At 36.6% G+C, this 18265-nt stretch overlaps 1 protein-coding gene across 1 annotated transcript in view; it reads right to left on the reverse strand.

The window, feature by feature from the left end:
• Positions 1-6463: 6463 nt before the first annotated feature.
• The window catches only part of LOC136968895 (N-acetylglucosamine-6-sulfatase-like), a 37955-nt gene continuing 26153 nt past the window's right edge, over positions 6464-18265 (reverse strand). Inside the window, exons 9-13 of the mRNA XM_067262959.1 lie at positions 16460-16578; positions 15719-15822; positions 12328-12531; positions 9439-9549; positions 6464-6747 (exon numbers count right to left, since the gene is read on the reverse strand). Coding sequence (XP_067119060.1) covers positions 6622-6747; positions 9439-9549; positions 12328-12531; positions 15719-15822; positions 16460-16578 — 664 coding nt within the window. The 3' untranslated portion in view covers positions 6464-6621. The remainder of the gene's footprint in view (positions 6748-9438; positions 9550-12327; positions 12532-15718; positions 15823-16459; positions 16579-18265) is intronic.

Here is an 18265-nt window from a genome sequence, read left to right on the forward strand (position 1 = left end):
TATGGTCGCCATATTGTTAGGTTGTGAGTACCATCAGCTCCTGTTCAGGATACCTCATATGCGTTCTACCTATTGTTTGTGGGTTGTTTCTGTTATTTTCGATTTAATGGTATCAAGTGGGTCATTTTTATGTATATTGCGTTAAAATCGGTTATTATTTTACAAAGTTATGGGTGTTTTAGTGCTAGACCACGTGGTCTCTTTTGGTCGCTCACGCTGGACTGTTACTTTGCCTAATATTTTGTGTTTTATACCGTTGGTAGCGGACGTTCTGCTGTGTACAACGGTTTTTTTTATCTCTGTTCTTCACTTTCTGTATTGTCGAGCGTGATTTATTTTGCTATTGCGTTTTTCGTCGGGAACAAAAACAAAGCCTTTGTTCCCTACTCCTCTGGACCCTAATACGGTTGCCAACACACTAGTGTTGTACCGTGGGTTTACTCGTTGCTTCTGCGGTTTTTTTTCCGGCAACAGTTCTGATCCATTGGGGTCGTAGCTCCATTTGGTCGTCGTCTAGGCCTGTGGGCCTGTTGTTGTCATCTCCCGCTTTTCCGGGCTTATTTTACGGACTTTTCTGTTCATTACTCTGTTTGGCATCTCTTGGTGTTTTTGTTTAATAAGCATGGATCTACAGAGTGACATGGTCTCCCAGGACACCCTGAACTACAGCTTTTCAGAGGAGGACTTACTACAGACCATAAATACTCAACTGGAGATTATCCTTTCCACAATCCCTCCTAATTGTAATGGGTCGATCAACCTAGCTGCTAGGACCACGGCCCGGGAAGCTGCGATTAAGATGTAGTCCTCAGCGCATCAGATATTTGGTATTATTCTGGCTCTCAGGGAGAAAGGAAGGCAAACCCTTCCTCCTCCCCCTGCCATTTCTTACTCTGAAGTGGTTAAAAAACCGCCCAAGGTACAAAGCAGAACAACAAAACTCATCAGTGAAAATTCTGCTGTCTACAAAGTGGTAAGGAATCCCAGCTGCCCGGCTCATAGTGTCATTGTCTCAGCGATCACACAACCGGATCAGCCAAAGCCTGTCCCTGAGGAACTAATGTCGACTATACAAGACTCAATCTGCCCCAAGGAACTTGGTCTAGAGGTGGAGAGAGTTAGGCTCCTTAGAAGTGGGGACATTTGCATAGATCTGCAATCTGGACAGGATGCTGACAAGCTAAAGAAGGCTATTACAGAGGTCGACTCCTTAGTGAAGGGTATTAGGGTTGTGGATAAAGTTCAACAAAAACAAAAAATAATCCTAGTCAACATACCGAAAAGCATGGAAGATCAGGAAATACTTGAATTGCTATACAGCCAGAATAGATTAATAAAAGATAGCTACCGCAAAGAGGAATTTCACAAGGAAATAAAGCCAATAAGATCTCTACATTCCAAAAAGGGCAGCCAGTTTAGGCACCTGATTATCTCTGTGACACCGAAACTAAGAAACATTATGATGGAGTTGAGGAGAGTATCAATAGACTGGTGTTCTATCTTGGCTGATGATTATATCCCGGTCATAAGGTGCTACAAGTGCTGTGGGCTGGGACATATGTCCAGCACCTGCCCAGACCGCCAGAGATGTAGCCACTGTGCCCGTAAACACTCCTTTATGAATTGTGACCGGGTAGGCAAAGAACCGAAATGCACAAATTGTCATGCCATGAACAGGGCCCTTCCCGAAGGAAAACAAGTAATGACCAATCACAATGCTTTCTCAAATCAATGTGCCTGTCTTCTTAAATATCGAATTAGACAAATCTCAACCACAATGAATGAATAATTAGGTACTTCTTTGGGTTCTCTACTATTTCCTGTCCTTCCGGCCCTCCATTATGGACCATAAGGATACCATATTTACAAGCAAGCTGCGGATTCTTCAGATAAATCTGCAACAGTTTAAAGCTGCCAGCACTGAGGCCCTCCATGTCTCGATGGAAGAGGGTATTGATATACTTTGTATACAGGAACCTTACCTGGTGCAGAGCAAAGTGGCCCTTTTTGGTAATCTTCATATATACACTTCCCCAAATTCCAGTATTCCCAAGACTGGGATCGTGATATGCAATAAAAACATCAATACAAGGTTGGTTCAGAACCACTGTAATAAGTACTACACCACTATTGCTGTGGAGCTTCCTGACATTACTCTATATTTGATTTTTCCTATCCGATGGCGAGATTATTACTAATCAAGTAGTAATAATCTCGCCATCGGAAGGGAAAAATCAACAAAAAGAAATTTTAAAGTACCATCGCCAGGGTGTAGCTTCAAAATTTACATTTTCCAGCACCTGTTCCAGCAAATAAAAAGTGGAAACACCTTCACTGGCCGGATGGTTGAAGAGTAAGACGTCTGTGTGTCACCGACTCCTTTTAGTTTTAATCGGATGTTTGTGTTTTTTTCAAAGGACTTTTTTACCTTTGGCGACATGAAGCCTAAAAAGGAAGGCCTGTCGCCATGAATGCCAATTATGTTTTTAGTCTGGAACGCAAAATAAATGGTGGCCCCTTTGGGCAGACTTGTCTTCAATTTGATTAGTAATTACTCTATATATTATATCCTTCTATTGCTCCCCGTCGGAAATGCTGGAGCCTGCCCTGCATCTCCTGGGTCAGACCACTAACATGTTGGTTGGCAAAAATGTTTTCATCTGTGGGCACTTCAATGCCGAATCGCTGATGTGGCATAGCCCCCTCGAAGATCCCAGAGGCAGAGCTGTGTTGGAGTTGGTGGCTGTGGCAGGCCTTCACTCAGTCAGCACAAGCCTGCTTCCCACTTTCTACTCAGATGCAGGCGAAAGTTGGGTGGACATCTGCCTGGCCAACGACAGCATCATGAGTCACGGTCTAAAATGTCTAAAATGCAGCACAGTGGACCGTCAAACTGCCAGCGATCATAGACACATCCAGACAGAGTTGTATGGATTTCAAGTACAACGTAAAATCAGTATAGCTCATAGGACGATCTGGGAAAACTTCGAAAATACCCTGAAAAATATTTGGGCTCCTCCCCAAATAATCAACATCACTACACATGCAGAAGTTGACAACATTGTCACGACTCTCCAAGACAAGATCCATTCTGCCTATTGGGCTTCTACTACCGTCAGAGTTTTAAAAAGGATACTCCCTGGTGGAATTGGGACCTAAACCGCAAGAGAAAAGATACAAAGGTCGCCAGGCGGAAGTTCAGGCGTGAGACTGACTATGCAAGACGAGAAATCCTTCGTCAAGACTATATCAATACTCTCAAGACGTACAAAAAGGCTATAAACCAGGCTAGGACAGAATCTTGGAGGAAGTTCTGCACAGAAGCAAGTAAGGAACCCTGGTCAGCTGCACGTTACATCGAGGCCAAGAAGGCGAGAACCTTCAACCTCCCTCCTACCCTACAGTCCAGCAACGGACCACCAGAATCCATCTCTGACATGCTCAGGACACTCTACACCAGCCTCTTCCCCACAGATGATCCATACCTGGACACTCCATACCACAAGAGAGCTAGGGAGAACTCCTTCCGGGACAGTAACACCACTGATGACCCTCCTTTCACCATGGAGGAGATTGCCAAAGAATTTGAACGGATCAAACCCGGGAAGGCCCCGGGCCCGGATCATATTACGGGTCTGATGGCTAAGCATTCCTTCAGGGCTATCCCCACCACCTTCTCCACCCTGTTTAACAAATGCCTGGAGTTGGGATACTTCCCCAAGGATTGGAAGAAGGCATCTATCAAGCTCATCCAAAAATCCCCTCAAGATCATATCACCTCGCCCAACAGCCTCAGACCAATCTCTCTCCTCCCAGTCATTGGGAAAATTTTGGATGCCCTTCAAACTAACTGGGTCACCTACCACTATGAACACAAAGGGCTGATAAATCACCATCAGTACGGATTTAGGAAGGGTAAGAGCACGATCCATGCCCTTGCCAATCTTGTGGCATATATTAAGAAAGCCAAGAAAACTAATCGGCACACCCTTATGGTCTCCCTGGACTTTAAGGGTGCTTTTGATCATGCCTGGTGGCCGGGAATTCGGAATCGTCTCCTCGATTCTGACTGCCCAAAAAATGTGTATAATCTTCTTAGCAGCTATCTGTCTGAGAGGCAAGCCAGCAGTATCTACAATGGGCAGGTTATGCACAACCAGGAGATTAACAGAGGGTGTCCCCAGGGGTCAAAGGCTGGGCCCTTCCTCTGGAACATACTGCATAACAGCATATTTGATATGGTTAGGCATGCCCCTACCTCCCTAGACCCGCTTATTCAGGCCTACGCTGATGACACAGTCATCTTGTTGTCTCACGCCAACCAAATGCTTCTCCAAAGAGAAATGAACAACCTCCTACTGCACATCAATATCTGGGCCAATGAGAACAAGTTAGTATTAAATACCAAAAAGTGCACTGGCATTCGCTTTCCCAGGTCTAATCCCCTGGCCAGAAAACTGTCTTTGACCATTGATGGGAACAGGATTAAGATCAATGACTGCATTTATTACCTTGGCATCAACATAGACAACAAACTCAACTGGACCATGCATATTAAGGAGATTTGTGACAGGGTCACTAAGGCAGGTATTCCCTCAGATCCATTTCCAGGAATACTTGGGGGCTTGACTCCCGGGTCTCTAAAACCATTTTCATGGGAGCTATATATATCCCAGCCCTCACTTATGGGTGTGAGATCTGGGGTGGAGCAGCTAAGAATGTCCACATCAGGAGGAAACTTCGCTCAGTTCAGAGGCTGGCAGCCATACCTATAGCCAAAGGGTACAGGACTACATCTACGAATGCCCTTCTCGCCATCACTGGGCTTCCTCCAATTGATCTACTGGTCGAAATGAAGATTTGGAAATTCTATCTTCTCAACATTGTAGGAGATTTCATCATCCCTATTAATCTTAAAATAATATATCCTCATACCACCCTCCCTCCTAACATTAAGGACCTGGCTAACACTATAGACAACAACAGCTTGGACAGGAATTTCAAGTTCCATCTGCAACACCCTGCCACTAACATTCCTGCTAAGGTTGTCTTCCACCCTGATCATATTCCTGCCTCCCTCAATATTTTTACTGATGACTCTAAGTCCGATAATGGAGTCGGGTTTTCTTTTGTTATTGGGGACAGCAAAGAGAAAATCTTTAAACAAGCCTACTACACATTAGATGACAACTGCTCCAACAATCAAGCAGAGTCACTTGCTATTCTGAAAGCTTTGAAGTATACTCATTCTCTCCAGAATCACATCAAATGTAGAAGCATCAGCATCTGCACTGATAGCCGGGTGACCTTTCACCAGATTAAAAACATGAACACTCGTCTCCTTATTATTAATGACATCCTTGGGCTTCTTCAAAAGTTGCAACATTCAAAGGATATTAACTTCTATTGGGTGAAGGGCCACTCTGGTTGTCGTGGGAATGAACGGGCTGACCAGCTTGCTAAGGTAGCCCCTTTGAGGCTTACTGACGTCTCCTTCTCTTCTGTTCCTGTCTCCTGGGTTTCCAGTACCCTGAAGCTTTATGTTAAAAGAAGATGGCAGAGGGAGTGGGACACTTCTGTCACCGGTAGGTGGACGCACAAGTTCATTCCCAGGGTGGACAAGTTGAATCCAACTCACTTCAACCTGAACTTCTACATGACACAATTCATGACTGGGCATGGGAACTTCCACTACTACCTTGCTAGATTTTTAAAGAAGAGTGACGGGAAATGTAGCAGCTGCCCACTGGAGGATGAGACCCCAAGCATCTCCTCTACCACTGTGAGTGCATGGAGGAGGAAAGGCTGGAACTCATATCCACCATCCTAAAAAACAATGATACTTGGCCTTGTAGCCTGAGCCTCCTCATCAGCAATAAAGATTACTACAAAGCCTTTACAAACTTTGTGACAAGGTTCTTCTCCAACAGGACTACTTACCATTGAATGGACTCTATCTTTATGAACTTCATTGACTGTGTCATTCTGTCTTTGGTAGGGAGGCCCTACAGGCCTTTCTTCCTTCCCCGTTTGGCTGTTGAACCATACTGTGTGGTTCGGTACCTTCTGTGCATATTTTGGCGCACCATCCCTGCACATTCTTTCACCATTTATGTGCTTACCCGTGCACAGGACCCTTTGTATATACTGTCCTTATGTTTTGCAATTATTGCCCAGCAATGGCGCACTTGTAATCTTCATCCTTCCTCTTTCTCCTTCCGTCTTCTCCCCCCTTTCTTTCTCCTATTCTCCCCCTACTTTCCTTCCTTCCTTCTCTGGCTATGCCTTTCGGTGCGGCCTGGATCTATCAACTATCTATTATATGAAGGAAGAATTTATTGCTTTGTCTTGTCATTCTTAGTGCCTAAAAGATAAGCATAGAAAGAACACCTTTTCATTGCAGAGTTGGTGTATCGAGTTAAATCACCAATGAAAACAAATAAATTTGAGTAAAAAACTAAGATAATGTATCAAAAACTTTTTAATTGACAAATTGAAAATATTATCTCAGTGTAACATATAATATGACATTTTAAGTACAGGTTCAATTTCCAACATTCTTTATAGAAAATCTTAATTAAGGAAATATTTTTCTACAAATAAACAAAAATGCATTGTTAGTTAACTGATCAAATTTAAAATATGTTGCAGATACTTATTTACAGATTGATACTTTGAACAAAATTTTTCACCAAGATTCTTCAATTGGTATGGATCAGCAGTCAAATTATAGGATTCTATAAAATCCTAGTGAAAGAAAACGAAAATAATCAGATATATATTTTTTAACATATTTATAAATAGTTTTGATAACACAACAAATCTCTCATACATACTGAATAATCAAAACATATCCCCATTTATTTTCAGACCCAATTTTATTTGGATATCTATCATATTATTTTGCCTCCTCATGACAAAAAATGGGAATCGTAATAATTTTATTGCTATATATATTTACCATTTAATAAACAAAATCAGAATCAATAAACATAAATTTAAAAAATTTTTGTTAGTTGTAAAGATAAATATTGTCAAATGCTTTTAAAATCAAACGTTTCGATGAATATTATTTCTATTTTTATAAAACATTCTATTTTTATCAAAATATTTGTACTGTATATTGTGTAATCTGCCAAAATATTACTCACATTTATATCCGAAGCAATTATTCTCAAGAAATGAAGCGAAAAATCGCAAAAGTTTCTTTCTCGTTCGAAAATAGCCCACTTACAACAAAGAAAGTGAAATAATAAAAAAATGTATTGTTGCCAATGATATTGCGTTTTGCGGTCGATCAAGCCGATTTTGTAAAAATACCTGATTATTTTTAATTCAACGAATATCGAAATAGCGTAAAAATGATTTTTAACTGTTAGCGAATTGTTATTTCAAGATAACTGAAACCATTACAAATATTACAGTTGCAATCTGTCAAACGTTACGATTAAAAATATTTGGTTTTTTTATGTTACGCTACAGAAATTTATAAAAGAAAAAATTAACGAAAAAATAACTTTCAATTTCTAGCGAACTTTCCATTTAAATATGGCGGCGGCCAATAAAATTATAACAAATGCCGATCTGTCGAACGTTACGATTAAAAATATTTCATTTCTTACGTTACGCATTGTTTCGCTAATAGAATTTCTACAAGAAATATCGATATAAAAATAAAAACATTCTTTCATTTCTAAAATACTTTTATATTTCAAGATGGCGGCGGCCATTAAAAATATAACATATTTTAATTTCTCAAACGTTACGATAAAAAATATTTCGTTCCTGACGTTACGCGATGTTTTGCTAATTAAATTTCTACAAAAATAATGGATATAATATTCTGAATTCAAACATAACAAAACTGAATTTGTTCTATAGATAACATTATTTATACAGCTTTCACCACTTGAATAAATTATTCTAATCTTATTATGTCTCGTTCAACCTGTTTTTACAATAAAATTATCTTAGATAAACTCTGCTGTTTAAGTTATACATGGGACTCCTTGCAGTATATATGAGAAATATTTAAGAAAATGAACAGTTGACTGGTCAGAAATTAAAATATCACAAGCAAATATTTATTGTAACATTGCCAGGCAGCAATTTTTAATCATATTTTTTAATTTACTAATTTGAAGGTGGAGAGCATATACTTTAATTAAATTAGTGTCTTGCACCTGTGAATCATACTTTTCCTTTAGCAATTGAGTTGTGCCTATCGTCCATCTAACTCCTTTCACGGGAAATTTTTGAATTGAAATAATGTGACTTCTCATTTGCATCAGAAATTTGCATACAGATAATTTAGGCTTCCTGCCCTTAGACTTTGCATTCTGGCCTCAGCTTTTATCTATCTAACTCCGTTCTGAAACTTTAGGAAGGACAGATGGATGACAGTGGAAATTTGTAGGTTTACCGTTTTTTCAAATTGTAGCCGAATAAACATGATACTCAGTTTTGGCTGTAGACTGCTCTAAATAGACACACATTTATTACTAATTGGATTTACAAGAAATTCCAAAGTTTTTTCCTTGTATTAATAATAATAAAACAGTAGTGACAGTGCTTTCCAAATATTGCAAAGCCAGTTAAAGAGCTGCTAAGAAAGATGTCTTCTGAAGACCAAATTGTCAGCTGTCACTTTTCTACAAGTGGGCTACCTCATTCACCCAATCTAAATCTGAAATTTTTGGTTATGGTGCATTTAAAGAATGTTATCTATGAAGACAAAAATACTGGTGAATGTAAATCAAAGCATATTGCACCATGTCCTTAACCTTTCACAAGAGATTTTGCCATCAATGATCAAGTAGTTTCAAATTGTCAGAAAATGTTATTTTGTAATTTATTGAATAATAACAATGTTTAGCCATTTCTATACATTTTATCTTAAAGCAGAGCTTTTATAACTAAAATTTACTTCTTGTGATGTCAATATAAGATTTACAAAAATTTCAGTGTGGGTTTAGAGAATCTAAAGCCAAAACTATTTAACAGAAAAGCTTATTTAATGGAAATCTTATATTTTACAAAATTATTTTAAAAAAAACATTTAAAGTATCAAATTTTTAATATACAGTAGATAGTCGTTATACCGAACACCGGTTATCCGAACGCTTTCCAGTCGGACTGTGTCGTGCTGAATTGAACTTTTCTGATACTAGATTTCTAAAGTATAATTTTTATGTTTTTATATTTTTCAATATATTTATTTTGTTTGTACAAAATAATTTTTAACAATACAATAGCCTCGATTATTATTATAAAAATTTTCGTTAAGCTTAAAATCGACGAAAATTCAACACGAAGTGACACGCAATGGAGAAAAATTTCAACATCGGACAGGTTAATATATTTTTTCGTACATAATCAGTTATCCGAACAACCCTAGTCCCCAATTGATTCGGATAAATGACTCTCTACTGTACTTACCTTGTTATCATTGAAGATGCAACATATTGCATTCTCGTGTAATGATAAAATTCTCAAACACAAATATGTATTATTCCAAGAATCTTCACATATACAATCGACTTCACATGTCTAGAAAATTTTAAATTTATATTATTCTGTTACAAAACAAGTTTTCTTGTAATTAATTAGCTAAACTTACTTTTTTTATTGCAAATATTGTAATTATATATTTAACCAGTCTTCAGACTTGGATTGTATTATGAGATAAATTGAAACAGAAAGAAAAGGTGTTCATATATCTACTCTGAATGTTTTAATATTGAAAACATAATAATTTATTTATTGTTGAATTATTTTCTTTTGAACAGACATCTATTAATTTTATAAATATGGTATTGTAATAATTTCTGAAATTAACAAAGACTACACAATAAAAAGTCTTCCCTTGTCCTCAGACCTCGGGAAAATGTCTTACGGTAGAGTTCACCTTTTATTAGAGGCTGCTCGTCCATCTTGCTATGAAAAATGTTACAGAACTTCCCTCCAGTGATGGCACAAATAAAAAATTTAATATACATTTAATAAAACTGCCAGGACAGTAATTGTAAAATTAAACAGACTATTAACACATTAATCACCATTTGTTGCAGAAATGCAACACACGCTATACATTGAAATCTGTGCTGTATTACTTTGGAGCAATGTGCTAACCATATAAACATAATGGAAATAGAGCATGGCCTGTGGGAATGGAAATTGCTCTTGGCCAATAAATTTTTTCAATGATATTTTTTTCCCTCTAAAATATGAGAAATATGCAAAATTTGTTTTTTCCTAATGTTTTCTTGCACAATATCATGAAAATATACAGCAAAAACACTTACTTTTTGTTCACTAAAAAAAAAATATTTTAGTGATTATTCTATTTTTCTCAGATTTGTATTGGTCCATTTATGCAAACTATAATTTATGCATTTATGTGGTAGAAGTTCTGTCGAATTTAGAACCCGATAAGTGAAATAGATGGCATACATAACATGATCAGAAGAAAACTCATTTGGACCACGTGTTGTAATTCCACAACACGCCTAAAAATTGAGAAAAAAAATAATTTCGTCTTTATTGTCAAAAAACATATTAAATGGCCATAATTTTTGTGCTATTTTTTCCATAAAAAAGAGCTTGGCCAGTGTGATATTTTATGCTTCTCTATTGTGACACTTACTCCCATATTCACCAATAACTCTAGAGTTAACTGTAACTCCTGTTGGTGAATACATGGGTTAATGTGTTAAAGATTATTTACAGGTATAGGACAAAATAATAGGAACATCCGTAAAAGAATGCAAAATATTTATTAGTAGGGAGATGGGCCACCATTGGCCTGAATTACAGCTTGTATCTGATGTGGGATTGACAAATAACGGTCATGCAGAAAATTTAAGGGAATTCGCAGCCATTCCTCCTGCAGAGCGATCTCGAGTTCAGGTAGTGTGCGTGGAGGAAGAAACTGAGCATGGACTTTGTACTCTAAAAAACCCCACACAGGCTCAATGATGTTGAGATCAGGGGACTGAGGACACCATGTGAGATGTTCCACTTCATCATTATGCTCATCCAACCATGTTTGAACACAGCAAGCTGTGTGTACAGGGGCGTTGTCATCTTGGAATAGAGGATGTTCTCCAGGAAACAGGGTATGAAACATAGGGTGTAAATGATCTGCAAGAATACTGCGATAATGCTCGCCTCTGACCTTCTCCCTCAGGACTATGAGTGGCCCCAAGCCACGCCATGATATCACTCCCCACAGCATCACACAGCCCCCTCCATGCTTCACGGTAGGAACCAGACAGTCAACATGAAATGCCTCTGCTGGTGTTTGCCAGATGAACACACGTCCATTGGTCTGAAATAATGTAAATGATGATTTGTCAGACCAGATAACCTGTTCCCATTGCTGTTGTGTGCAGTTTTGGTGGTCTCGGCATCACTTTCGTCGGTTCATAGCATTCTGTGGTGACACTAACGACTTTGGGATGGCTACTCGGCCATGAATGCTTGCAGCATGCAGCTCCTGTTGAATAGTTTTGGTGGATACGGGGTTCTGGAGATAGGTGTTCATCTCTGAGGTTATCTGCAGCAGTGTAGTCCTACGTTTTTGGGCGACTATCCTCTTCAATGCTCATCTATCCCGGTCAGTCAACTTCGACTTTCGCCCACTGTTCTGCTTCGCAGAGGACACCTTTCCCAGTTTTGTGTAGACTGTCATAACCCTTGACACAGTGGACCTTGAAACACCCATAAGGTTGGCTGTTCTAGACACCGACGCTCCAGCGAGGCAAGCTCCAATAATCATGCCTCTTTGCACATTGGACAGGTTGGACATAATGGTGCTTTGCTGGAAACAGAAATTTCTCATGCAACTGTCACACCGCCAAATGCTCAACTGATACCTTCCCTTTCACCCCCACTGGATGGCAGAATGTTGCAAGACGTGGTGGGGCTGTATTGGATGGTTGAAGTACAACACATTTCGAAAGGGGAGTTCCTATTATTTTGTCCTATACCTGTATTTTCTTTCACAATCAGCTTCAGTAAAAAAATTACTTGGATTATTTTTAGATATTGTATTATTTAAAATGATAATTAAAAATCAAAATGTTCATGTAATATATTAAATTTGTGTTATATAAAAGATATTTTTTTATAAGATCAGTGATTATTGAGCTATATTAAATTATTAATAACATCCAGTATTTTTAATATATTCTCCTTATTTAAAAAATACATGCAGCTCTCTGAGCAAAATTAACTAAATATATTAACTTTATATTCATTATTATTATTATTCATTCTCACTTTTGTAATGTATAAAAAGTATAACAAATAACAATTGAAACTTACGCTAACTCCAGAGTTGAAATATTGAGGACATCCATTTATTTCTTTTGCTGATTCGCCTTTATGTTCTACAAAAAACTGATTTCTCCAAGATTTTGGTTTCTTGTATAATAAATTTGCAAAAGATGTTCCGTCCATGTCCTTTGGTATTTTGATTCCGGCCAAATCCATAAATGTAGGAGCAAAATCGATGTTTAAAACAGGCTCCTTTTAAAATTTATAATTGAAGCTATAAGTATATGCAATTATAAATTAAAGTTTATTAAATATTTTATTTAACAAGTAAATACTAGTAGATAACCTACTATACCTGTAAGATAAGAAGTTGAATAGAAAAAGTTAATTTGGAATTTAATGTCTGTCCATTTCAATTAAATAGAAATATATATAGTTTCATATTGCACATATAATGAATAATAATTATTATTAATAATGATGGCATTGTTCAATGAAAGTATTGTGTAATATTATTCATGCAAGTTCAACCATCTGTAAGCATTTCATAGCGTAGTTTTACAAATCACTTTGTAAATGTAACTATATTTCTGTCCATATAAGAGCATGTTCTTACAGATGGGACAAAATTGGCATGATATTCAGCAAAGTACCTAAAACAATTCACTATTAAAGTAAACAAAACCTATATGGTCACAATAAACAAATCTGTTAAAGAACCTTAATTGAATTCCACCAATATAATTCAAAATAAAATGTTTGGACTAATGATGTGCATGCCCTCCTCGACAAAGCTTCCATCATCAAGAGATCAAAACATTCAGACTCCATCAGGATACTTGAAGTATTGGAGATATTTAAATCTTAAAAAAGGGCCATTGCTTTTGTGAGAAGCCAGGGGTTGAGGCACAAGACAACTCCTTTGTTAGTGTTGGATCAGCAAGATCTGCTCACTTTGTCACTGGATGGCTATCTTATGTTATGCGTTCTTCGATTTTCATCTAGTTACTTTGAGGGGGAGGGTCTAGCGAGGTTGTTGATAAGGTGTTGGCAATACATGTGTAAGAGCAACCATTGTAAAACTCAACAAATTTAATATGAAAATACAACAGATTATAATATATAGCTGATGACTAAACGTATGCACAGCTGCAAGGTTCTATGGATACTATCCTGCATTACTGTCTACTTCTTAAGAGAGAGAGAGTTTACAAGTATAATCCTAAGTATAATACCTCATGTCATCAACTCTATGTTTCTTGATCCGGTTCATACAATGTCGGCAGGACTATCGTGGATCACTATTGAGGGCCAAGGTAATATCAGCGACCAGTAGGGAAATCTTCCAGGAGGCAAGTATCTGGGTCCGGTTCATACAATGTCGGCAGGACTATCGTGGATCACTGTTGAGGGCCAAGGTAATATCAGCGACCAGTAGGGAGATCTTCCAGGAGGCAAATATCTGGGGGTACTGGGAAATGGGTCTGGAAGTTCTTTATACAAGTCACAGAGTAAAAGATACTCCTTTGGGCCTGATCACCCTGAAGATTGAATGCGTGGCCGTTATATCCCCATCAAGTGTAAGAATTTGATCAGGTGACTTATTGTTTTGGAGTGACAACACCTTCGAATGTGTCATTGACAGGCCGGCTAGGGCGATGGGAATCTGACTTGTTGTCAGACTCATACCAGGAAATTGTTTAACTTTCGACGTTCTGCATCAACAATTAGTTGTTATAACTTTATCTCGAAACTTTCCCAGATCAATGAGAGGGGGAACTTGTTGCGTCAAAGACCCCCTTTAACATGTGTTTCTTAGTTGATTGTTTTCTGTTAAAATAACACCTGCTCGTCTATTTTCTAATTCCATGGGAAACAGATGGGAATAAAGAAGAGTTTCTTATAACTTAGCTTTTTGTTACAATTGACGGAAAAACAACCTCCAGATTCTCATACTTTAAAAGACAAACGATGACTATATTACGCATGGCAATCCCTATATGATCATTGACCAACTATGACATCATGAAGTAGAGATATTGTGAGAACCCAGACTTTATGAACAAGAGTTTAATCAGAAAAAAAGTGAAATTTTGTCAATACGATGTTGTTGGTAGCATTAATTGTCAATTTTTCTACCTAAAATAACAAACAAATGGCTGATTCAGGCAGTTGTTGCCAGTTCCTCCACGAATCTACAAGCCATCACCAGTTCCTCAACCATTAGTTTGTTCCATCTTTGCTGATAGAGGAATATCATCTTCTCCAATAATGCCTATCTTCAAACTGTCTCCTAGTGCTGAACTCTCAAGTGTCAACCCTACCATAAAGGTGATCATCTTGTCTATAAATGGCTCTCTTCTAACTCCAGGTATTAATGATAACATAGATAATCTAATGTAAACCCTCTCTTTCTCTTGCAAATGCTTAAGTGTTGCTCTAGTGTTTATTATCTATTTGTCTTGCTACTGACAGTATTTAGATCATATAACATAATAAATGGATATTTGTTTTGTTTAATTTATCTCAGATGCTTTTCTTCCATAATGTTGTCTCATTGACCTCCTCCATCCCAAGCCGACCACCTATACACACAACCACTCGTGTAATGAATTCAAACAAAAATAAACAGCCATCGCGGCTTCTCTGTCCTCAGAACAGGACACAATGGTGTCGTCCTGATGCGGCATCAAAGAGGTGTTGACCCTCTTGTCACACTGGTGTTAGGAGTCAGATTTTGTTTGCAAGTCACAAAATTATAACAATGTTCTTATTTATGTTTATATAATTTGATTGATTACTTTTTTAGTAAATATAACAAGGTACAAAAATAAAACTTTCATTTTCATTTTTTATGTATTTTGAGAATTATTTCATTTAGTTTTTCAAAAAAGATCATCGTTTTATTCAAGCATTCCATCATCAAATATATGACTACCACAGAAATGTCACCAAATAGCTATTGTATCAGTACATTTATATTTAATTTTCATCAGCACAGCAGTATAGTGCTCTTATAGGCTAAAACAAACTAGCACACACAAGACTCTTATAAGCAGGGCTAATTTACAGCTGGAGTTATGTCATATGCTGACAGATAACATAAAAAATATTGATATATGTAGTACTGATAGTTCCTCAGTAAAAACAATTCTCTATGTTTAGTCACAAAATATGTGTATTGGCAGTAAGTTTTTAAGCAAAAACAATGCTTATAAACAAAGCAGGTGTTTCAAAGTGCAAAACAAGCAAGTTTTTCATATAAGAGCATGCTCTTATTCATGTGGAAATACAATGGGTCTTCTTAAATAATGATATTATAATCAACATTAAAAACAAAGTTTGTACATTTGTTTTTTCATCAAATTTTATAAAAATTAATCTTGTATGCAAAAATTCTGACATTAATTCTAAAAAATCTGATTTATTATTTGTTTACCATTAATTCCAATTTAGATTTTATTCCTGGACCTCGAACGATGAGTGGCACTCTGATATCGAATTCATACAATTGACGTTTGTCTTCCGGAAGAGAAAACTGTCCTAAAAAATAATTTTATAAAATTTCAAATTAAAGAATTTAATATCTTATTAAGAATACAATAAAAATTTACAAAAGTAAATTGATTTATGCAAGAAATGATTTGAATATAAAACAAAAATTCAAACGGGCATTTCCAGGGAGATGCTTATGGTACTGCAGCACCTCTTGATACCAAAGAAATCACTTTTGTTAATTTAAAATAAAAATAAACTTTGATGAGTACAGTATTATTCTTATAATTGATACACATTATACACAATAACAAGATAATTAATATAATAGAACCATTCCATTTTTTATTATGGTATTAATATTTAGAAACTTAAACTTTAATAACTTTCTATATAAAAATAAAAAGTAACTATTTTATAATATTTCAAATTTAAATTACTGAAGTCAAAAAGTCAATATAAATTATGACAAGAACAAATATAAAAAACAGTTTTAGCTGAAACCAAATATTTCAAAATTTCCATATTTTATTGTCTTTTTTTTTTATATTTACTTCTTTAAGAACATTTACTTTAAATTCTTTATTTTTCTTTTTTTTTTTAACAAACTTAAATCTGATACTATTATATAATATAACAAATGAAGTTAATAATTTAATATAAACTTCTACATTTAAATGATTACCTAAGTGGAATCCATTGTCAGATGAGAAAATAATGTAAGTATTATTCAAAATGTTTATTTCTTTTAAAATATTTATTAATTTTTCTACCATATCATCGACAGTTAATAATGTCCTCCATCTAAAAAATAAAGATTTCTATACAAATTAAATCATTATTAAACCTAAAAACATTTTATAAGTTAAATTATTATTTAAGAATTAAATTAAATTAGACACTTCAAAATTGCACAGTCATATTATATTGGAATGAAACAATCAATCTTATTATTCAATACTTTCTCAGCTCAGTTATATATGTTATGGACTAAGTGATTAATATGGGCATTATGAATATTAATATCACTTGGTTGAGCAAAGTAAGGGCCGGATTTACATAAGGACATTTGGGGTCGGTGCCCAGGGCCCCACAAAACTATGTTTAAACATAATTTTTTTTTTCTATTACTGCGACAGCCTAGTGTGGCCTAATCATGAGAAAACACAGGCAAAGAAAATCGAACCTGGGAAAAAACCTATAAAACATCGGAAAATTTCGGGAAAAAAATTATACATAGGTATTTTTCAATTAAATTAAAATAATTCGTTTTACACAATAAAATATATGTATGTTTACAATAACCTTATTTTTAAATGAAATTTACAACTTCCTAGTTGAAATCTAGTTGAAAGTATGGTATTTTCTGTAAATTTTCTAAATCATCAAATTTGCCTACTCTTAAAGGGGAGCTCCCACCGAATTTGTGCCCGGGGCCCCTGGATTGGTAAATCCGGCCCTGAGCAAAGTGATAAGGCAAATTGCAAATTGTGTTTAGTATCGAATTTTAAAAGTTCATGAGACCAGTAGTTAACCTTGTGAGAGTTTTTATTTTACTTTTGCCTCTTAAAATATTGTTTTCCATAAAATAACAGTCTTCTATTCAGAAATACTGGAGTGAGAAATGAACTGTCACAAACAAAACTTTTTTTACCAGTATTGAACTTAAACTAAACTTCTGAACTTTTCAGCCTTCACCAAGGCCTGCTTCAGGTGCTGAACTAAACTGGCTTCCTACTTGGACCATTAGAATGATGCTGTTCGATTTTAAACATTGTATATAACACATTTCACACTTCCGCCTGACTCCATTCAAATTCCTCAAACAGGTATCTCCACGGATGCACGTCTTTAAAGTTAATACAGTTGCCTCTTAAGTTGGCTTTATAAATCTCCAAGGCCTCCAGGTGACGAATATGATCTATTTAAAAGGCCTGTCTAATTAATCTGGTGTTCCGGAAGTCTGCCCGAACTTCCGGATCAGTGTCGTACATAGACAAGGTGATGGTGTGTCTGTTGTTTGTAATGTCGGATTGATGTTTACGTATCCTTTTTTGAGTTGAACCTATGTTTGAGCCAATATAAATTAAGTCCCTTTGGAATCTATCATCCCTGAGGGGAATGAAGTAAACCCCTGGGTCTCTGCTAAGATGTATTTTATCTTTTGCGTTGTGTAGCAGCTTGTAAATTGTGCAGGATCTCCTGTATACGATCTCCGTGCCATTCTGGTTTGCAATCTCCCTGTATAAGGAGTTCAAATGTTGATTGAATTGGACAACTGCGCACCTATGGCCTGTGATGGGCTACTGGCTACTGCTAGACATAGACCAGGCGCTAGAAACACTGTGTGGGGAATTGGTTGGTGTAGGCACAGGCCAAACTACAAACCATGCAAGTTTTGTAGCCATGTTCAACAGCTATATTTTCTATACATTGAAGCTCTAGCAGGGTGTCGTGCCTGTTGGTATGATGAGTAAAGGCCTGTCTGGTT

This window comes from Centruroides vittatus, unplaced genomic scaffold, assembly GCF_030686945.1.
Source record: "Centruroides vittatus isolate TY-2023 unplaced genomic scaffold, ASM3068694v2 contig_165, whole genome shotgun sequence".
NCBI classification, from domain to species: Eukaryota; Metazoa; Arthropoda; class Arachnida; order Scorpiones; family Buthidae; genus Centruroides; species Centruroides vittatus.